The sequence below is a fragment of the Zonotrichia leucophrys genome, chromosome 12, assembly GCF_028769735.1.
Source record: "Zonotrichia leucophrys gambelii isolate GWCS_2022_RI chromosome 12, RI_Zleu_2.0, whole genome shotgun sequence".
Taxonomy (NCBI): Eukaryota; Metazoa; Chordata; class Aves; order Passeriformes; family Passerellidae; genus Zonotrichia; species Zonotrichia leucophrys.
In genome coordinates, this window is record NC_088182.1 from 7,279,534 (window position 1) to 7,296,614 (window position 17,081).

General features: G+C 42.3%; 1 protein-coding gene across 2 annotated transcripts in view; it reads right to left on the reverse strand.

Moving 5' to 3' along the window:
- Positions 1-1,262: 1,262 nt before the first annotated feature.
- The window catches only part of PTPRG (protein tyrosine phosphatase receptor type G), a 387,800-nt gene continuing 371,981 nt past the window's right edge, over positions 1,263-17,081 (reverse strand). For both annotated transcript variants that reach the window (XM_064723724.1, XM_064723725.1), the window contains 13 exons: positions 16,865-16,947; positions 16,503-16,637; positions 15,730-15,864; positions 15,154-15,326; positions 13,888-14,023; positions 13,397-13,543; positions 11,453-11,546; positions 10,105-10,181; positions 9,551-9,679; positions 7,166-7,312; positions 6,294-6,436; positions 3,254-3,389; positions 1,263-2,527 (listed from right to left, as the gene is read on the reverse strand). In XM_064723724.1, the coding sequence (XP_064579794.1) occupies positions 2,381-2,527; positions 3,254-3,389; positions 6,294-6,436; positions 7,166-7,312; positions 9,551-9,679; positions 10,105-10,181; positions 11,453-11,546; positions 13,397-13,543; positions 13,888-14,023; positions 15,154-15,326; positions 15,730-15,864; positions 16,503-16,637; positions 16,865-16,947 (1,682 nt within the window). In that variant the 3' untranslated portion in view covers positions 1,263-2,380. The remainder of the gene's footprint in view (positions 2,528-3,253; positions 3,390-6,293; positions 6,437-7,165; positions 7,313-9,550; positions 9,680-10,104; positions 10,182-11,452; positions 11,547-13,396; positions 13,544-13,887; positions 14,024-15,153; positions 15,327-15,729; positions 15,865-16,502; positions 16,638-16,864; positions 16,948-17,081) is intronic.

The window sequence follows — 17,081 nt, forward strand, 5'->3', positions numbered from 1 at the left end:
CCAACCTTTTGATGCCTGCAGTACTCTTTGTGTCACTGAGTTGTCAAGGTTTGGATTTCTAACTTCTTCCTACATCTCCCCAGGAACTTAAAATACTTCAGATTGAACTGATCCAACTCACGAGTCCCTTTGTGCTACCAGCTGGCATTGGCTGGGTCCAGGTTCAGGACTGGGGGCACAGGGGGGCTCAGCAGCCTCTGAGGCTGATGCAGGCTGGCCAGAAAACCACTCAGCAAAACCTTCCAAGCCCTGGGAGCAGCACTTGAGAACTTACTTAAACCATTCTGTTACTGGGGTGTGGTGACTGGAGCAGCATCCTAACTCCTACTGACTCCCACCTCCATGCAGCGCAACGGGGATGCAAACTACAATCTTCTGAAACATTCTGCTGATAGTTTATTTGGACTAGCTGTTGCTGGGCATGGGATTGCCTTACTGAAACCATGGGCTTATTAAATTGTTTGGTATTAGCAATTATTGGGATTGCTTGGATGGAGGGATTCAACAAACTGAGAAGTAAAAGGTGACTGTGTAAAGGTTGCTGATGAATTCTTGAATACTTTGAATCTTTCTATTATTAAGATAAAAGGCCAAATGTTAGCACATACCAGTTTGCACAGCTCCTGTGCTCTCACTGAGGCTGTATCAGTTTGCATTTTAAGAGGTTCTGAACCAACATATCTACTCTCAATATCCTATTAAGCAGTTTGCTTTCAGCTTCCTTGTGAGTGAATATAAACAGAACCTTGCCAAATGTCCGGATTTCAGCAAGACTGGACTGGCAGAAATTAATAGGTTTACATTTAAATTAAAAAAAAAGGAAGTTGTAATATTTTGACAAGTCCTGAAAAATTACAATGCATGTTTTCTGTAGTTTAGAAGAAATTAAAGCCATGTATAAGGGATAGTGCCTTTAACTGTACACCAAGGGTCAGCATGGCTGAAATCACATATTTCCTTTTCCAGGCAGATTCAATAACCCCTCCCTGCTCAGCCAAGCCACAAAGGGCACAACTAATTTTACTTTTCTGGAGAATTAAGCATGTTCTTACTTCTTTTCTTAAACAGGGACTGACCTTGTTGAACTGCAACCAAATACAAAGGAAGAGGGAGCCAGTGAGGATGTAAACTTAAATGCTCAAAACAATAATTACTGACATAATCTGGGGAAAACCATTCTATTGAGATGGGAGGGAAAACACAATAAACTAAGGTTTTGCTAAAGAATTAGTCTGGCAAAAAAAAAAGAGGGAGAATGTAACTTTATAGGTAGTTTTTTTATTAGTTTGCTTCACCAGTAAATATGGATCAGTACTTTATGTTTTAGCACTAAAGTATGAAAATTACACACCTGTAAAAATGGCATCTAACAGTTATGAAATTAAGAAACGCCTGTCATCATGTAACATACCATTAGGTGTGAGGTCATATTCAAGAAATAGTAAGGAAATTAGATGTGTTTAAAATATTGAATAGCTTAGTAATGTAAAATATTGCTACCTTTAATATATCTGAAAACTGGTCTGATTTTGGGTTGTCGTACATTTCTCACTGTATTGGCTCCGATGAAAATAAAACCAAAATACTTTCCCATCACAGGGCAGGTTAAAAACCAAAATCAACATTTTCCTGAATACATGGGGAAACATTGAAACTGTAAATTCAAAACTTATCACTGCATCCCACATATGAATTGCATCTAACTTATAATTATCTTGTATGTAATTCATATATTCCATGTGAAGCAAGTCTCAGGCCTGTAAGTGTACAACACAGCAATTTGAAACAATACAGAAATAATTGTTTCAGCTCCACAAGGCTGTTGGACCTTCACTGTAGCTAATAATCACCTGCCACATTTTGTCAAGAAAGGATGAACACTGCTCATCCACTCCAATGGAATGCAGAACACCGTTACCAAAACCTTGACATGATCACTAAATAATAAATATGGTATGAAGGGGTACAGTATCTGTTGCAGAAAGAATCCATCTGGCCTAGCATTCAAGATTTAAGATTCCAGGGTCACTGTAGTTAGCAAAACTTCACTGCATTTAAACAAAACAGAAAAAGCATATGTTTGTTGTCATGGAATGTCACATCAGGGCTTGTCTTGTATTAGGATATTATAGGCAGTAACACTGATCATATAGTGCAAACTAGATAAAATTGCGTTTCACTGTGTGAAATAAACAGAGGTGCAAATGCTCAGTAGGATACCATTAAGACATAAAATGGCAAAAAATAAATATCAAAACTTTTATCAGTGTAAAAAAGTAATTGGGTTATTGTATAACCTAGAGTCTGGCAAAAAAGGCCTCAAAAAAGTTCACTCAGTCTTCAGAAGTTCTACAAATTAAGTGCCTTTTCAGGTTTCCAATTAGACAAGAGACTCCATGCTTTCTGCAGGATCAGATTCGTCACTGGCCATCACAGCACCATTTTTGTCCAGTGTCATGGGACCATTTCCATTTTCCTTAGTGCTGACCAAGCTTAGCATTGCCTTATAAAGAAACTGGTACTGTTCCTGGAAAAGAAAGAACAACTTATTTCAATCCTTTGAGTGTACATAAATGAGTGGCACTTTAATTTGCCATTTCCAGGGAAGGTCATGGGCATTCATTATCAAAAGGAAACATATAGCAAAGAAATAGACTTACAGCAATTACCCCATGTTCCTCCAGTTAAACGGTGTCAACCCAAACTCCAGTTTTGGGTGGATTATATAATTTCTGATATACTGTTAAACACTTCAGGAGGGCGGAACAAAACCTGAGGCCGCAGCTCAGCCCCAGGCCACTCCCTGGGTGGCAGAACCTTGTACCACACACACTGAGGGAAGGGGCTGCTCTTGCTGGACACTCAGGGAAGAACCTCATGTCCCTGCAGCCTCACCTGCCCTGAGCATCCCTTCAGACCACAATGTGCCAGCTCTAAAGAGCACAGCTCAGCTCACAGGGCTGGCAGGCAGATGGTGACAAGCTGAAAGGTCCTTCTCTGCTAGGACTTGCCTGTATGCTGCTCCTCTCCAAAGTACGAGAAATAAGTTTAAGTGCAAATCAGAGGCTTACAGTGTGGCTTTGAGGTTAAAAAAACATGACAACTACACAAAAAAAGTTCAAATGCAAATTCTGCTTGGTAGCAGATGCTGTGGGGCTTGATAACATACACAATGCATGTTTTAGTTCATGCTTTTGGTCTCAGATGAAAACCTTGTAAACCATCTATTTATAGTCCATTCAAAAAGACTTACAATGTCTGTAAATACTCCAGGCCGCATAAGATTTATCATCTTTGCCACCTGGAACACATCGACAGCATTTTCATTCTCCAGCTGCTGAGACAGAGTGGTAAGGGCACAGAGAGTTCCTGCTGACACAGCTCCATACCTGGAAAACCACACCAAAAGGAAGGGTTACTCAGAAACACACCAGGGCACTGACACAGAGCCATGAAAGTGTTGTTATAGACTTATTTCATTACTGCAGTTCCTCTTCGTATTTACTAAATGCTTGTTTTATAGTGGCTAATTTTTTGTCATTTTAATTCATAGAAGAAATTTGATGGTACACCAGTAATCTCAGGTATCTGCTCTATTAAACACAGAACTGTATCAGCAGCAGAACATGAGCCATTCCAAAATACCCAGCCTGGAGATGGTAACACTGAAATCAGTTCTCCCACAACACATGGGCTGAGAGCATCTGCATTACAGTGGAGTGCATTTTAAATTCATTAGTGGGAGCTCAAGCAAAACATGAGTGATTAGAAAGAAATGAGGCTTTGCCTCTTCCTCCACATCTGACAATTGCAGAAAACTAACACAGCTCTGTGGTGCTCACAAGTAATTGGGGCACATCTCAAAGTCCTGCCTAGGTCTGATTCACTGGTAAAGGCAACATCCCTGAGCCAGGCACCCAGGAGACATTGCAGACTGTGAAGAGTTGAGCTGTGTTGTCATGTAATAAAACCCCAAGCAGCAGTTATTCATCAGGAGCACACATCAGTCCTTGAGATACTGGTCAGGTGGAAACCTCACTGGGGAGTGTTCAGGCTGTAGGTGCAGGTGTAGGCACAGCATGAAGGACCCTACACAATGGAGGAGCCTCCACTCTCCTCTGCTCTCCTGGTACTCAGGAGACTGAAATTCTCTCCTGGCTGTGCTATGGGTCTGCTCTGTGACTTTGACAAAGTCTGGGTTTAAATGTTCCCATTGGTAAATGGGGTCATCAGTGCTGACCTGCTCTCTAAGCCATTTATATGGAAACTGAAATAATCAGCAAATGCTGCAATACCATCTTGTACTGCAAAATTACCACTAGGATTTGTACAGCATTCCCACGGAAATCAAGACATCTAGAAATGGGAAACTACTCAAATCACAGTGGATGTGCACTATTGGATGTAAGGTCTAGAGGAGAAGCAGCAGCACCTGCTGATGGCTGTGACTCATCCACAGGGACAGTGGACAAAGTGCCCAGTGCATGGACTTGACAGGACACAACTAAATCCTTCTGAGGGTGTAATAGCATAATTTTCACTTGGGCTGGTAATTTCCAGATCCCAACAATCTGAAGACTTTTCTTGCAGAAAATTGTGCAGCAGATCTTTACATAGTTGCCTACACTTGGGCAGTTACATTTAAAAATCTTGACAACTGTCTCAAGATGGAATTTCTGAACTTTTAAAAATGTTAGCAAGTTCATCCCACCATGTACTTCCTAAATACCACATAAATTTAGTTATCTGCAAATTCATATATTTGGAATTAATCTGCAGTTGTAATTATTAGTAGATTATGTGATATAGCTGTTGCATGTAGCAAAGGGAAATTTTCATTTTCAGCTACATTTCCTTAGACTCCAATTAAAAGCAGAATCCACATTATGTATTAGGCGTACAGATAAAATCATTGAATATGACAAATAAACCAAAAAAGCAATGTACAGAAAGAATGACTCAGCATTGCTTGGAATGCAATTTTGATTTTCTTTTTTCATCTAGCAATGAAATGCCCAAATCAATAATGTTTCTAATTTTGTAAAACATAATCTTAAATACTGCAAGAGCAGCAAAACTTCACTTCAGACTACCCAAAGCATGAATATTAAAACCAGCCTGGAATTAATCAGTGCTGGTGAAAGGCAGCAGAGCTTAAAGGCTGCATAAGCAAGGCAGGAGGAGGTGGTGGAGAAAAACTACTTGCTGCAGCCCAGGGCACCATTTGCAGGAGTCATTTGGGAAAAACCTGCTGCAGCAGCAACACCTGGATGTGCAGGGAAAGCTCTGGCAGCACCAGTGGGTATCAGTGTCCTCCTGGGACACAGCACGGTGCCTGCTCTGACCACTGACACACCAGAATGTGGCAGTGAGGCTGCTGCAAAGATTCCCAAGGCATTCCCACTGATTCTGTTCTGTGGCAAAGGCTGCAGTGCAGGGGGCTGCAGGTGGAGCACGAGTTTGTGCTCGCTCTTAGGACAGCATGAGCACTGTCAGAAGTTGGGCTTCCTTGGGATTTTAAGCACAGAATGACTCCGGGAAGTGCTCTTTCCCTCCAAGGAAATCAGGTCAGACCCAGGCTCCAGCCTCACTGCAATGGTATTCTGCAGCTCCATAATGTGTGTAAGTATTAATATGCAATGCAGTATTTAGCACTCTTTATAACTGGGTGTTCAAGCATGGCTGGTGAGACAATGCTCACCATGTGCTACAAAAGAGACAAGTGTTGGGGCATGCTGGCCTGGAGTCAGTGGGCCCCCTCCCTCCCACTTGGCACTCTATGGGCCCCTTGGAATATTTTTTGGGAAGCAAAAGGAGGAAGAATAAATCTGCTTTTAGAAGCCTGGGCCCTTTGTCACAGAATATTTCTGCTGCTCATCATGAGACACAGCTGAGCCAAGCTTGTTCTGTTTTACACGGCACATAAAACCTGAACTGGTAGACAGGAGCCTGAGCTGTTTTGAAACTTGTTTCCATCAGCCCACATTAGGCTGCTTAGAGCCTTATCTAAATCAAAGCTCTGCTGGGTTCTGAAACAGGTTGTACGATTTGCTTGGGATATTTCCAGAAGCAGAAGAACCTAAGATTATAACAACACAAAAAAGACACTAGGCAAAATGTATTTGGCCTCAGATGCCCCCTGAAAACTCATCCTTGGAAGTTGATATATTCTTAATCTGTTCCCTGGACTACTAAACCCCACATACGCCACGCAGAAATAGACATCAGTCCTAGCAAGTGTCTTTGAGCTGAGTGAAAATCTGCACATAAATGGGAGAAAAGTGATGACTTACTCATCATGAACTATGGTGGGGCCATCCCTTGTTAAGGCCTCTTCCTTGATTACATTGATAAGTTCAAAGGTACTGCTTATGGGAGCGTCGGGGTTTGGCCATTTGGGACACTGAAAGTGGCGAACTTCCAGCACGTAGTCATCCTGCAACGACAAACCAGCCTGGCATTAGCTCCCCTTCAGCCATCCACCCCAGGGACACAGAGCAAAGAGCCTCGCTGCAAACTGGAGGGAAACTTTCTTCTTCCAAACAGTTTACATAGACAGAGGACACACAGCTCCAGCATCTCTGTAACAGTGAGCACCCTAAAATAATGCAAGTTTGTCAGAATGTTTAATCAATAAAAGATTTTTTATTTGAATTCAGGTCTCATATCAAACCTCTGAAGAGTCCTTATGGCTCAAAGTCAAACTAGAGCAAGCAAGTCAAATTTAAATGGGCTTGCAAATGAATGTCTTGCAGCAAAGTCCAGCTGCAATCCAGATAACAAACTAGAAGCAGGTTTATAGTTTAAAAGAATCAAGCTTACATTTTTATGATTAGTTAAGACCCCCAAACAACTAAACTATAAATTATGAATTTTGTAAGCAGAAATAAGACAATACACCTTGGTAAAATCACATGTCTTCACTTTCAAGCAAGACACACAGTTAATACTACTAATACTAGCCTTACTAGCTACAGGAATCTACCTGGCAGTAGAAGATGTGAGAGGGAGAAGGAGTCAATGAAAATACCTTTCCCCTAAGAGCAACATGCATCCACAGTAAATCCTTTTCAAAAATTTTCTGAAATCTTCTTCTTCTGTATTTAAAGGGCATCAATATAATTTTGGTGAAAAGCTAAGACCCACATTTGAAGATTTACTTTACCTGGGTAGCTTCAAGGATAAAGTCATGGATGATAATTTGCTCTTCATTAGAGAGGCACAGTCTGTCTTTGCTGATAAGGGTCACAGTAAAGGCCTCACAGTTCATGGATTCCTCACGACTTGGCCAGTACACAAACTCATCTTCTGCCTGGAGAAATGAAAGAACACACTACTGCAGCCTTTCAGATACCTTGGTGTAACTGATAAATCCAGTGGATCAAAAAATTGCTTTGATAAATAGAGATGATCAGGAACTGACCTTTAAAAAACACTTCTGTCTAAAACAAATTTACTATTAGAGTAGTCAGTAAACCTGCCAGACCCTCCCTTTGTGTGTTCAAACAGGTAACATCTGCTTTTTAATTGGTTTCACAGGGAAATGGTTATCTTAGCTCACTCATACTTAACCTTTGTATTGTATCCCTGGCTTTATGACCTCCTGCCTACACAGTTTTGTTTGAAAGTCAGATATTTGTTTAGAAAAAACTCATTGACCTTTAAAAATTAATGACTTGTTATTTTTAATTTGTGTTTATTGTGGTCTAATCCAAAACTCTAGGTCTGTGGATCAGGTCTAGGTAGGAGATTGATGGATACTTATGTAGGACTTGACTTTTTAGGAGTGAGCAGAGGAGTGAAGTGGAAGAGAAAAACCCAAATATTCTTAGCCTTAAAAAAAACACTGGCAAAACTTAATGCAGGTTCTCCAGCAAAACACCTCGACTGAAGGGACACTGTAGAACCTCAGTGGGACTGGAAGGCTGGAAGAAGTTCATGCTGAAGTAGCGTGACTGGCAAGATGTAAGTCAAAGCTGTTCCTTAAAACAGCTGTCAAAGCCCTTCTTTAAAAAATAACAGTGAATTCCTAATGTGCTGCAGAGAAGGGAAATTATGGTCTGTCACCACCTACATGCAAAGTCTGTTTCTTCTCCTGGCTTCAAAGGTCTATGTCCTTGCAGCATGAGCACAGAATTGCCCTGGCCACATGCACAGAGCCAACCCATGTTCTGGACATCCCATCTCTCACTCTTGAGCAAACATGAACAATGAGCTGATGTCATCCTGCCATGACCTTGGACATCCCTCTTAAACCAAATGTATTTCTGTGGGTCTGCAGCTCTGATACACAAGATACTGTTGAGATTTGTGCTGTCAGTGTTCATTCTGAAAATGTGATTTAAGGTTTTACATCCTTACAATTCTGCCCTAAATAGGCAGAAGTACTGGGAAGCAGAGTAATATGGCTGAGTGCCAGGCAAGGGACCTGTCCTGCCACTGACAGGTCCTCATACAGGTACCTTCCATTATTGTCTTGTCCTTTGTTGCTGCCTGAATCCTGTGCCACCCCTTCTTGCCAGCCACACATCCCACACTGACCACTGAGCCAAGGCCAGGTGCCACTGCCTTCCTGGCCACCTCCACCCTGGGAATGGTGAGGGTGAAAGCATTGTGCCTGAGCCCAGCATTCCACCTTTACCCTTTGATCACTGTGGTTCTGCAGAGCTATTTCATGTACATGTGAAGACAAGCTCAGCCTTCATTTCCACCTGACATACTTTCATTTCATAAGCACTTTCTGATCTGATAGAATGTCTCTGAGTGCTCTTCGCAGTGCTGCACTCCCTTTCATCCCCACACACAAGCAGCATATTGACTGCTGCCTCTTTAGTAGCCCCTCATGACTGCTATTTTCCTGCTGTAATGAAGGTGGTTTCTCTTCCACTCTCAGCTACAATTGTCTGTTCACCTCAGTGATGCGTGCATGAAGAAACGAACCGATTAGTTCCTAATCCTTTTCAACACGCCCTCTTGAGACGTGCTAGTAAATCTGGAAGTAGTGATTAGCACTTCACCTGTGTCTCCTTATTCTATCTCTCTGTCTGACTCATTATTTCCACTTAAATTAACATACTTGTTTGCTTTTTACTTTCATTAAAAATGGCATGTGGAGCCTTGCACTCCTTGTCTTGCACGGCCTGAGCCTTAAGCTCACAGCAATTATCTTCCTGTCCCTACCTTGCATTTCTGCTCCTCTCAAAGTCATTACCATAACCCCAGCCTCTCCATACCCTCAGTGCTTGCATCCTGCCAGGCAGCCCTCAGGAGCCTTGCAGATGCTGACAGGAGGGCCGTGCTATCTCTGAGCACTGTGGTCCCTCCAGCCCTAGATGTCCATGGGTGAGTGCAAAGGCAACAGCAAAAGAACATCCCTATGTCATTTAACTTATATTTTTGTAACCAGCTTATGGCAAAGTTTGAGTAGGTGGCTCAAAAACAGGCTTTGCTTTCAGCCACAAAACAGCCCCAGCAGGCAACTGAGTGACTCTGTGCTGTCACAGCTGGGTTGTGACAGTGGCACCATGCAAGGAGAGACACAGCAACTCACCAGGCTCTGGTTGTCCGGCAGCATGACAATGATCTGTGCATTGTGGTCCCAGATCATTCGCCAGAAATCCTTAGTTGTATGTGGCAGTGGATGTTGGGTTATGATGAACTCGTTACTCCTGTAGTAGCCCTTTGGCAGCAAAACAAACACACAGTTACTTACTACCTCCCATACTTTTAAAGCATTGATTTAATTTCTGGGGACATGTAATGACCCTATTTCATTTCACACCACAATATTTTCACAGACTATATTTTCTTAACTCCATTTCAATCCTACAGAGTCCCTACTGCTTTAATTTACATTAAATCTCAGTATCTATTTGACTGTATCTCACAGAAATACAGATTCCATCTAAATGCATCTTGTAATTAATTTTTTTAGGCAAGAATCTTTAATAAAACATGGTTAATAGCTTTACATTATGGGGAAGGTGTTAAAATCTCATCTGTTAATACACAGCCATTACATACAGAATTAAGACAATTATAGGCATCTGGTATTTAGCACCTTAGAATTGATTTTACTTTGTAATTAGGTGTTGGCTTCCTCACCATGATATAAGAGGCATTAATGTAATCTGTTCCCTTCATTCCAGGCAGTGGTGCCAAGCCCACTCTAGCACGCTCAGCTATAACATTAAGAAAAAAAAACAAACAACAAACACAGAGAAAAAAAAGATCAAAGTCTGATCATGGCACAATGCAGAAAGTAAGAATTTCTCAGCCGTTAACAAAGCAAACAGTGTGCAGCTCCCATCTCCCACAGGAGCAGGCCAGCACTTTAACTGCATTAAAGCACTGCCTGCTAACACAGGATATAAAAGAGAATGTTGCACAATATTCCCACAAGGACAAAGTAATTTCAGGAATCAAATTTTACTATAGCAAAGATTTTCACAGCAGGCTGAATTACCAAATAACAGTATATGCAGTGATAACAGGGGATTTCGGGTAATTCTTGTGTGTAGTGTTCCATTTGTCTCCAGCAGCACACAAACCCAGCTGATTTATTTTGTTTTCCCTACCACTCTGCAGCACTGCCATCTTTCACAGGGTGAGAGAACCTCCAGAGACAAACATCTTCCCTAATGGGGAACCTCCCAGAAGTGGGTGCTCTTCTGCAGATCCATGCTTCCCTGTGTTTGAGGGCTGGGTTCAACATCACCCTCAAACCCTCTGACAGCCCCCAAAAGCCAGACTGAAATCAGTGCAGCTGCATGACACAATGGGTCAAATCACACAGCCTATTTCTAGCGTGTTCCCATCTTTTTTTAAGATGTATTCTGATGACTTCCCTTTTTATTAACAAACTTCATGATGGACTGTATCTGTGCCACTATTACTCTGTGCTAGCTTGGCTATCATCTGTCCTCTGTGCCTGTACTCTGGGTTTTGTGATGGGGATGACATTGTGCCCATGCTTGGTCTGGTGCAAGTTCATATTGTTTGACAGCCACACACAGATTCCATTTTAATGACTGTGAAACTGTGTCCTCAGGCACTAAATACCCTTAAATCTGGGGTGGCTCACACAGAGAAACCGAGTGCAGTAGCTGAATTACAAACAACTGGTGCCAATCACTCTGGGAGATCTCACCAGAGCTGAGAGCTGGTATCAAAGTAATCTCTCAGTATTCCATAGATTTATCCCCTACCTAATTATTCAAATTCTTAAGCACTTCAAATTAACATTTCACTTGGACAGTATATCTGGCTGACACTGCAACTATTTCCTTTTGTTCAGTTTCATCAGGGTAATACTGAAAGACAAGACAGCTTGGGCTGAACAAAAGATTACATTTCCCCTTCCTAGTGGCTATGTCTTTTCATGCATAACACTGGGAGAATTCGGTACAAAAAGTTATGCTAGGCAGTAATCAAACCAAAGACGTGATCTTACATGGCACAACTGATGAGTTCCTGTTCTTCTCTTTGTTGCAGTCTTTCTGAGCACTGAAGCATTCCACGTATTTTGCATTACACTGTGTAACCAGCTGAAAGAGAATAAAGTAGTAAGTCAGCCCTCAGAGCGCTCTAAATGAAGAGAGGTTTCTTTGCCAACTCCTGCAAAGATGCATTAGTAGAAGAATAAACTGCGTTGTTAAAACTTGTTTAAAGTACTCAAGTTTCCAATGGAAATCATCCTTTTCATACAACATGTTTAATAGATAAAAAGATCTCTGCAGCTCTCAGCTTTGCAACATCCTGCATATGAAGTTCCATCAAAATGTATTTTCACAGAGCACTACGTTTCATTATCTTTGAGAATCTATTTCACAGAATTTCAGATATGTTTAGTCAGAAGCAGGTCTTGAGGAATAAAAGCTACCAAAATAGAGCAACAAAACTTTATTATTGTATTTTATTTTTTTCCCAAAATAATAGCCAGATCATTCCTGCAGAAAGTCTTTTTCTGCCAGGCCTTTGGGGAACCCACCACACTGGCATCTGAGATCTGAGGCCATGGGCTACATTCTCTGGTCTGCCGTGTTCATTCTGGGCTGCCTAGAGGCACAAAGAAAGGCAGATTTGTATTTGAATACTCCCCCAGTACATGGGGAAACTCTGCCAGAGCAAAGAGAGCAAAGGTGGCTTTCACATCTCCTGCACTCACACCTTGATACTCAGTGTCATTTCACTCTAAGATGGTTGAATGTAAATTGCTCTACTGGGCCATGAGCACAAGTTATTTTCTGCCAGCTCTGTGGCAGCAACAGAAACAAGAGAGAGATCTCTAAGATCTCATAACTGTTGCTGGTCACATCCCAGTTTGAAATGCGCTCTAAACAAGATAGCACTCAACTCATCTGTGCACTGGCATAAGCCCCATTAGAAGTTATGGGGATTCTAAATAACTGTGCAATGTTGCCAGAGAAAGTAATTTCTGAAAATGGCACTTAGGGTTTTTAAACTTTGGCACGAGTCATCAGAAAACATATAATTTATACATATAATTTAGAATTGTTTGTAAAAGTGCAACACTTTTTAAAATAACAAATCTGTGCCTCCTCCTGCATTTTCTGTGGGCGTGTGTGCTCTTGTACTTGTTCCTTTAATTTAGTAATTAAGCATCTGGAATGTCTTGAGTGATGGAGAAATACTGAGATTCCTACAAGTGAATTCAGATTCATTTTTTGAATAGCTTCGCACCTGGTGTAATTTAACATCTTCAGTTCCTTGGGTAGTTATTGGGTAGTTATTAACTGAGTGAGTTTAGCTGTGAAAACAGATGTCATGTGTCTCCTTACGATACAAACTCTCACAAAATATTTTACAATTTATTCAAATAAAGTGCTGTCAGAAAATCTCAGGTTTCAAATAAGAGATCTGGGGAAAAAAAATTACTTTGGCTAGGAAGGAAGCAGCTATGACATAGCAGGAAACACAGCAAGCATCATGATTAGCAATGAGAAAGGCATATTGTGTTTCCTGGTTTTAAAACATTTGTAATTCCTTATCTACACTGATGAAATAGTAGATGGTGCAAAGAACCTCATCTCTTGTCTCTCCCCATATTTGTACTCATGAGAGCCACAGTTTGGGGAAAGACTTCCAGCTAAGCTAACCACAGACTGGGGCACATCCAGGCTCCCTTGGGGACAGGGAGATCAGCAGCACAGTCCCAACCAGCGTCCCTGTCCCTCTTCTCACCTCTGAAGAGCATGAGCACTGATTTCCAGCAGTGCAGCTAGGACTGTATAGGACTGAACCTCTCAAGGTGTTGTGCTGTGCTGATCAAGTTTTCTGGTTTGTTCCTTAGCCATGCCAATGGACAGTGAAGACAGGCCGTATAAAAGAGGGTAGGAGCATTAGGTGCCTCTGGATGGCAGTGATTTAGACTCACCTTGAACTGCTTTTCTAACCGTGTCTTCCCCCCTATGCCAGGAATGAGGATGGTGTTGACATAACTGTGCAGCTGGTTTGCAGACACTTCAGTCTCCTTCCCAAGGATGGCTTCCAACAAGGCATCATGAATAAAAATGTACTGCTCCTAGAAAAACATCAGAACATCAGGTAGACATTTGAAATAATCTAAATGGATGCCTTTGTCTGAGGAGCAGTGCACACTAAAGGAAAGGGTGTGCAAAACAAGCCACTCATGCAAATACTGCCAAATTCAGAATAAATATTTATAAATGTAGCAAATACAACTCTGAATAAGCCAAAACCAAAATCTGAAGTTTCTGGTCTAAAAAGAGAGAGATATTCCAGTGCAGAAAAATATCAGTAATATAATCCATTTTTACAGGGAAGTAATTGGAAAAATCTATCATCTTTTTGATTACAATGTAAAAATGAACAAGTCTTTAAATTCAACCCCAGTGCATTTTTTACCTCTGTCTGGACGAGGTAGTTGCGCTGCGTCCTGATATGTTTCAGGAAACCCAGGACATTAACTGTGCTTTTGTCTTTTATCTGCTGCAGCATACTGTCTATCACAATGTAGGTACCAGTCCTGCCAACACCAGCACTACAGAGAACATAAGAGAAACCCATGAAACACAGACAGATGAAAGCAAATGCAGAAGTAGCTAGAACAGAATTAGCATATTCATGTTCATAGGCTTCCATTTTTCTCCTAGTTTGAAACATTAAAGTTTCCCAGCAAAATATTTTGGATTTCTGGAAATACTACCAGGTATATAATTCCTCCCTTCTGTGGGTATTTTTGTGCTTCAAGAGGAGGCTGAACACAATACAAGCCATCACACCTGTGCCAGCAGCATGAGGATAAGGCTGCTCTGGTCCTGGGCTTCACACTCTGGCTGTTCACACCTGGCTCCTGTTTCCACTGCTGCAGTTACAGGTGTTGGCTGGATGAAGCCATACAGAGGTCCACCCTTTGCCAAGCTGCTGCTATGCTGCACTGCCAAGGTCACTCCAGGCTGTGAGATGGCTCTGGCTGCCTTCAGCCTTGATGTAAAAAAGCTGCACATTTCCAGTGGAGCTGGAAATGAAAGTGGTACCAGCACTTTGGGAAGGTATAAAGAGGGGCTAATCCTGTGGAGCCAGAACTCCTTACAGTAAATGAGGGCAGCCCTGGGCCCAAGAAAAATTGTAGCTCTTCAGAGATTCTCCATTTCTGCTGAGGAAGGATCTGTAACCCTCATCATCCTCTCCTCTTTGATACAGTGCTGTGCAGCCCCCCCAAAAGTGATGAAGACCACGTCCCTGAACCAGTATATTGACTGATCTATTGCTGTGACTGCAAGTGCTAGTGAGTGTGAGTGTGGTTCATTGGCAATTGCATTCCCAGGTGTCCATGTATCCACACTGTTGATTCCCAGCAGAGGTGATCCTGCCTTGTCCATGCACTAACTGGCAGGCTACAGACAAGCTTTGACCAAGGAGCTTTCCAATTCCAGTGCAATGTAGTTCAGCAGTTCAGTATCATGGCTATAGCAAAACCCTCTATCAGCTGGGAAGCTTTTTCTTTGGAGCTGGTGTAAGAGGCAGGCAAAGTAGAGCTCGTGTCACCTGCACCCCAGGGCTGACACACTGCTGTTGTGTTAGTAACCTGCAGTGCTTGTGGTAGGTGGCACAGAAGGGCACACCCTGTGCTCTGTGCTTGCCTCGGGCGGTTTGTCACAGCCTCCATACCTGCAGTGCACCACCACTGGTCCCATGTCCGGGGCTCTGGCTGCCGAGGATCTCCTGACGAAGGTGAGCACGGGCAGCGCGTACTCGGGCACGCCCATGTCAGGCCACTGGGTGTAGTGGTACTGAATGACAGTCCTCTCGTTCTGCCGCCCTTTGGGGTTCCCCTTCTGACCCTGGGTACCAAGGGGGGCAGAGACAAGAGAGAGAGGAGGGAAAAGAAGCATAAAAATATCGTCAGTCCCTTCTGGCTTGCTCAGCTGCAAAAGTGCTGGACTCTGACAGAAGAAACCTGCAGCTCTGCGGGCTGATGGGTGGAGATAGAGTTTGAGGAAAAATACATGTGGGAAGAGGTAATAACAGCAATTACAAGGACACCAAAGCTGCGTGCACTTGAGAAAAAGAAATACAGGCTAAACCTTAGCAACAGGCTCCTTGTAATCCTGTCTTTACTTACTTATTTCCCACCCACGTGCCTCTCCAGGCTGCCTACACCAACACTGAGTTTTGCTCTGGTGTGCCTTGCATCCTACCCAAGCCAGAAGAGGCCTGGATGGGGGCACTGAGGGCTTGGCTCACCTTTTTCATCTTGGTGTTCCTGACGGTGAAGCGGCGCACAGTGTAGCAGGCGTGGACGTTTGTGCTCTTGAGCGTGACGATGATGTTGCCGTACTCCTCGCTGTTCTCCGTGGGCCAGTACTGATCACACTTCCTCTGAACACAGACACAGGTGGGTGAGTTGGGTAAGGGCCTGAGCTGCTGCTTTGTATTTGTGACTAGAGCTTTTTGAAAAAAATCATGGCTCAGGATGCTGTGGCATTCACATTTTCTGAAAAATCCCTTCGCCCAGGATTTTTCTCCTGGGAAGCTAAGAAGCTCAGAGAAAAAGGAAAACAATTTTATCTCATTTGCTTCTCCTCTGTTTTGCTCACATGTGGAATATGTTTGGAGATTGTTTACCACAGGTGATTGTTTCATTGGATTCTGGTGTGAATTGTTTTCACTCCTCGGCCAATTAGGGCCAAGCTGTGTCAGGACTCAAGAGAGTCACAAGTTTTCATTATTATCTTTTTAGCATCTTTCTGTATTTTTTAGTATAGTTTAGTATAGCATTCTTTACTATATTATAGTATCATAAAATAATAAATTAGCCTTCTGAGAACATGGATTCAGATTCATCATTCCTTCCTTCATCGGGCACCCCGCAAACACAATAGGATGTGTCCCTGTGTTGTGTTACTTATGTGTTATGCATCAGTACATATCACCCCAGGCCATTGAAAACAAATTCTGCCCAGGTGATCTGGGGAAGTGTTAAGGAGCAGCTGCTAACAAATGAGAAAATCTCTTACTCTTCCTTTTTCAACAAGGTTTGTGATCATGACAATGATTCCTGTATTTTGTTCCCATATCATCCTCCAGAAATCTTCAAAGGTAGACTTTAAAGGTCCCTGGGTAGCAATGTAGGCTTTTGCTTTGTTGTAACCCTTCAAAGAAAACCATAATGCCAAGTGAGATTAAAGCAGTATCATGGCAGAAAAATTAATATTTTAGAGGTAACAAGAAAGGTGCTTTTATAATTCAGAATAGTGAGGAATTTATAGCAAAATTATCAGGCGAAGTTGGAAAATATAATCACATCACAAGTGACAATACTTCCTTCCTGTGGAAGGATTCAAAGGTGGAGCAGATAAAAACCATTAAAACAACTTACATCGACATAATTAGCATTAATGTAGTCACTGTGCTTAGAATCTTTCCCTGGTAAAGGCCTGAGCTTCACCCTGCTGTGATCATCTGCAGGATAAAAAACAGAGCAGAGAAACATTAGGGAAACATGTTACAGAACTGCATTTCCTGGGTATCAGGGCTGCCCTTACTAATACACAGAAGAGACTGGCCTTGGGTTGGAGTCAAGAGGGAAATGGGAG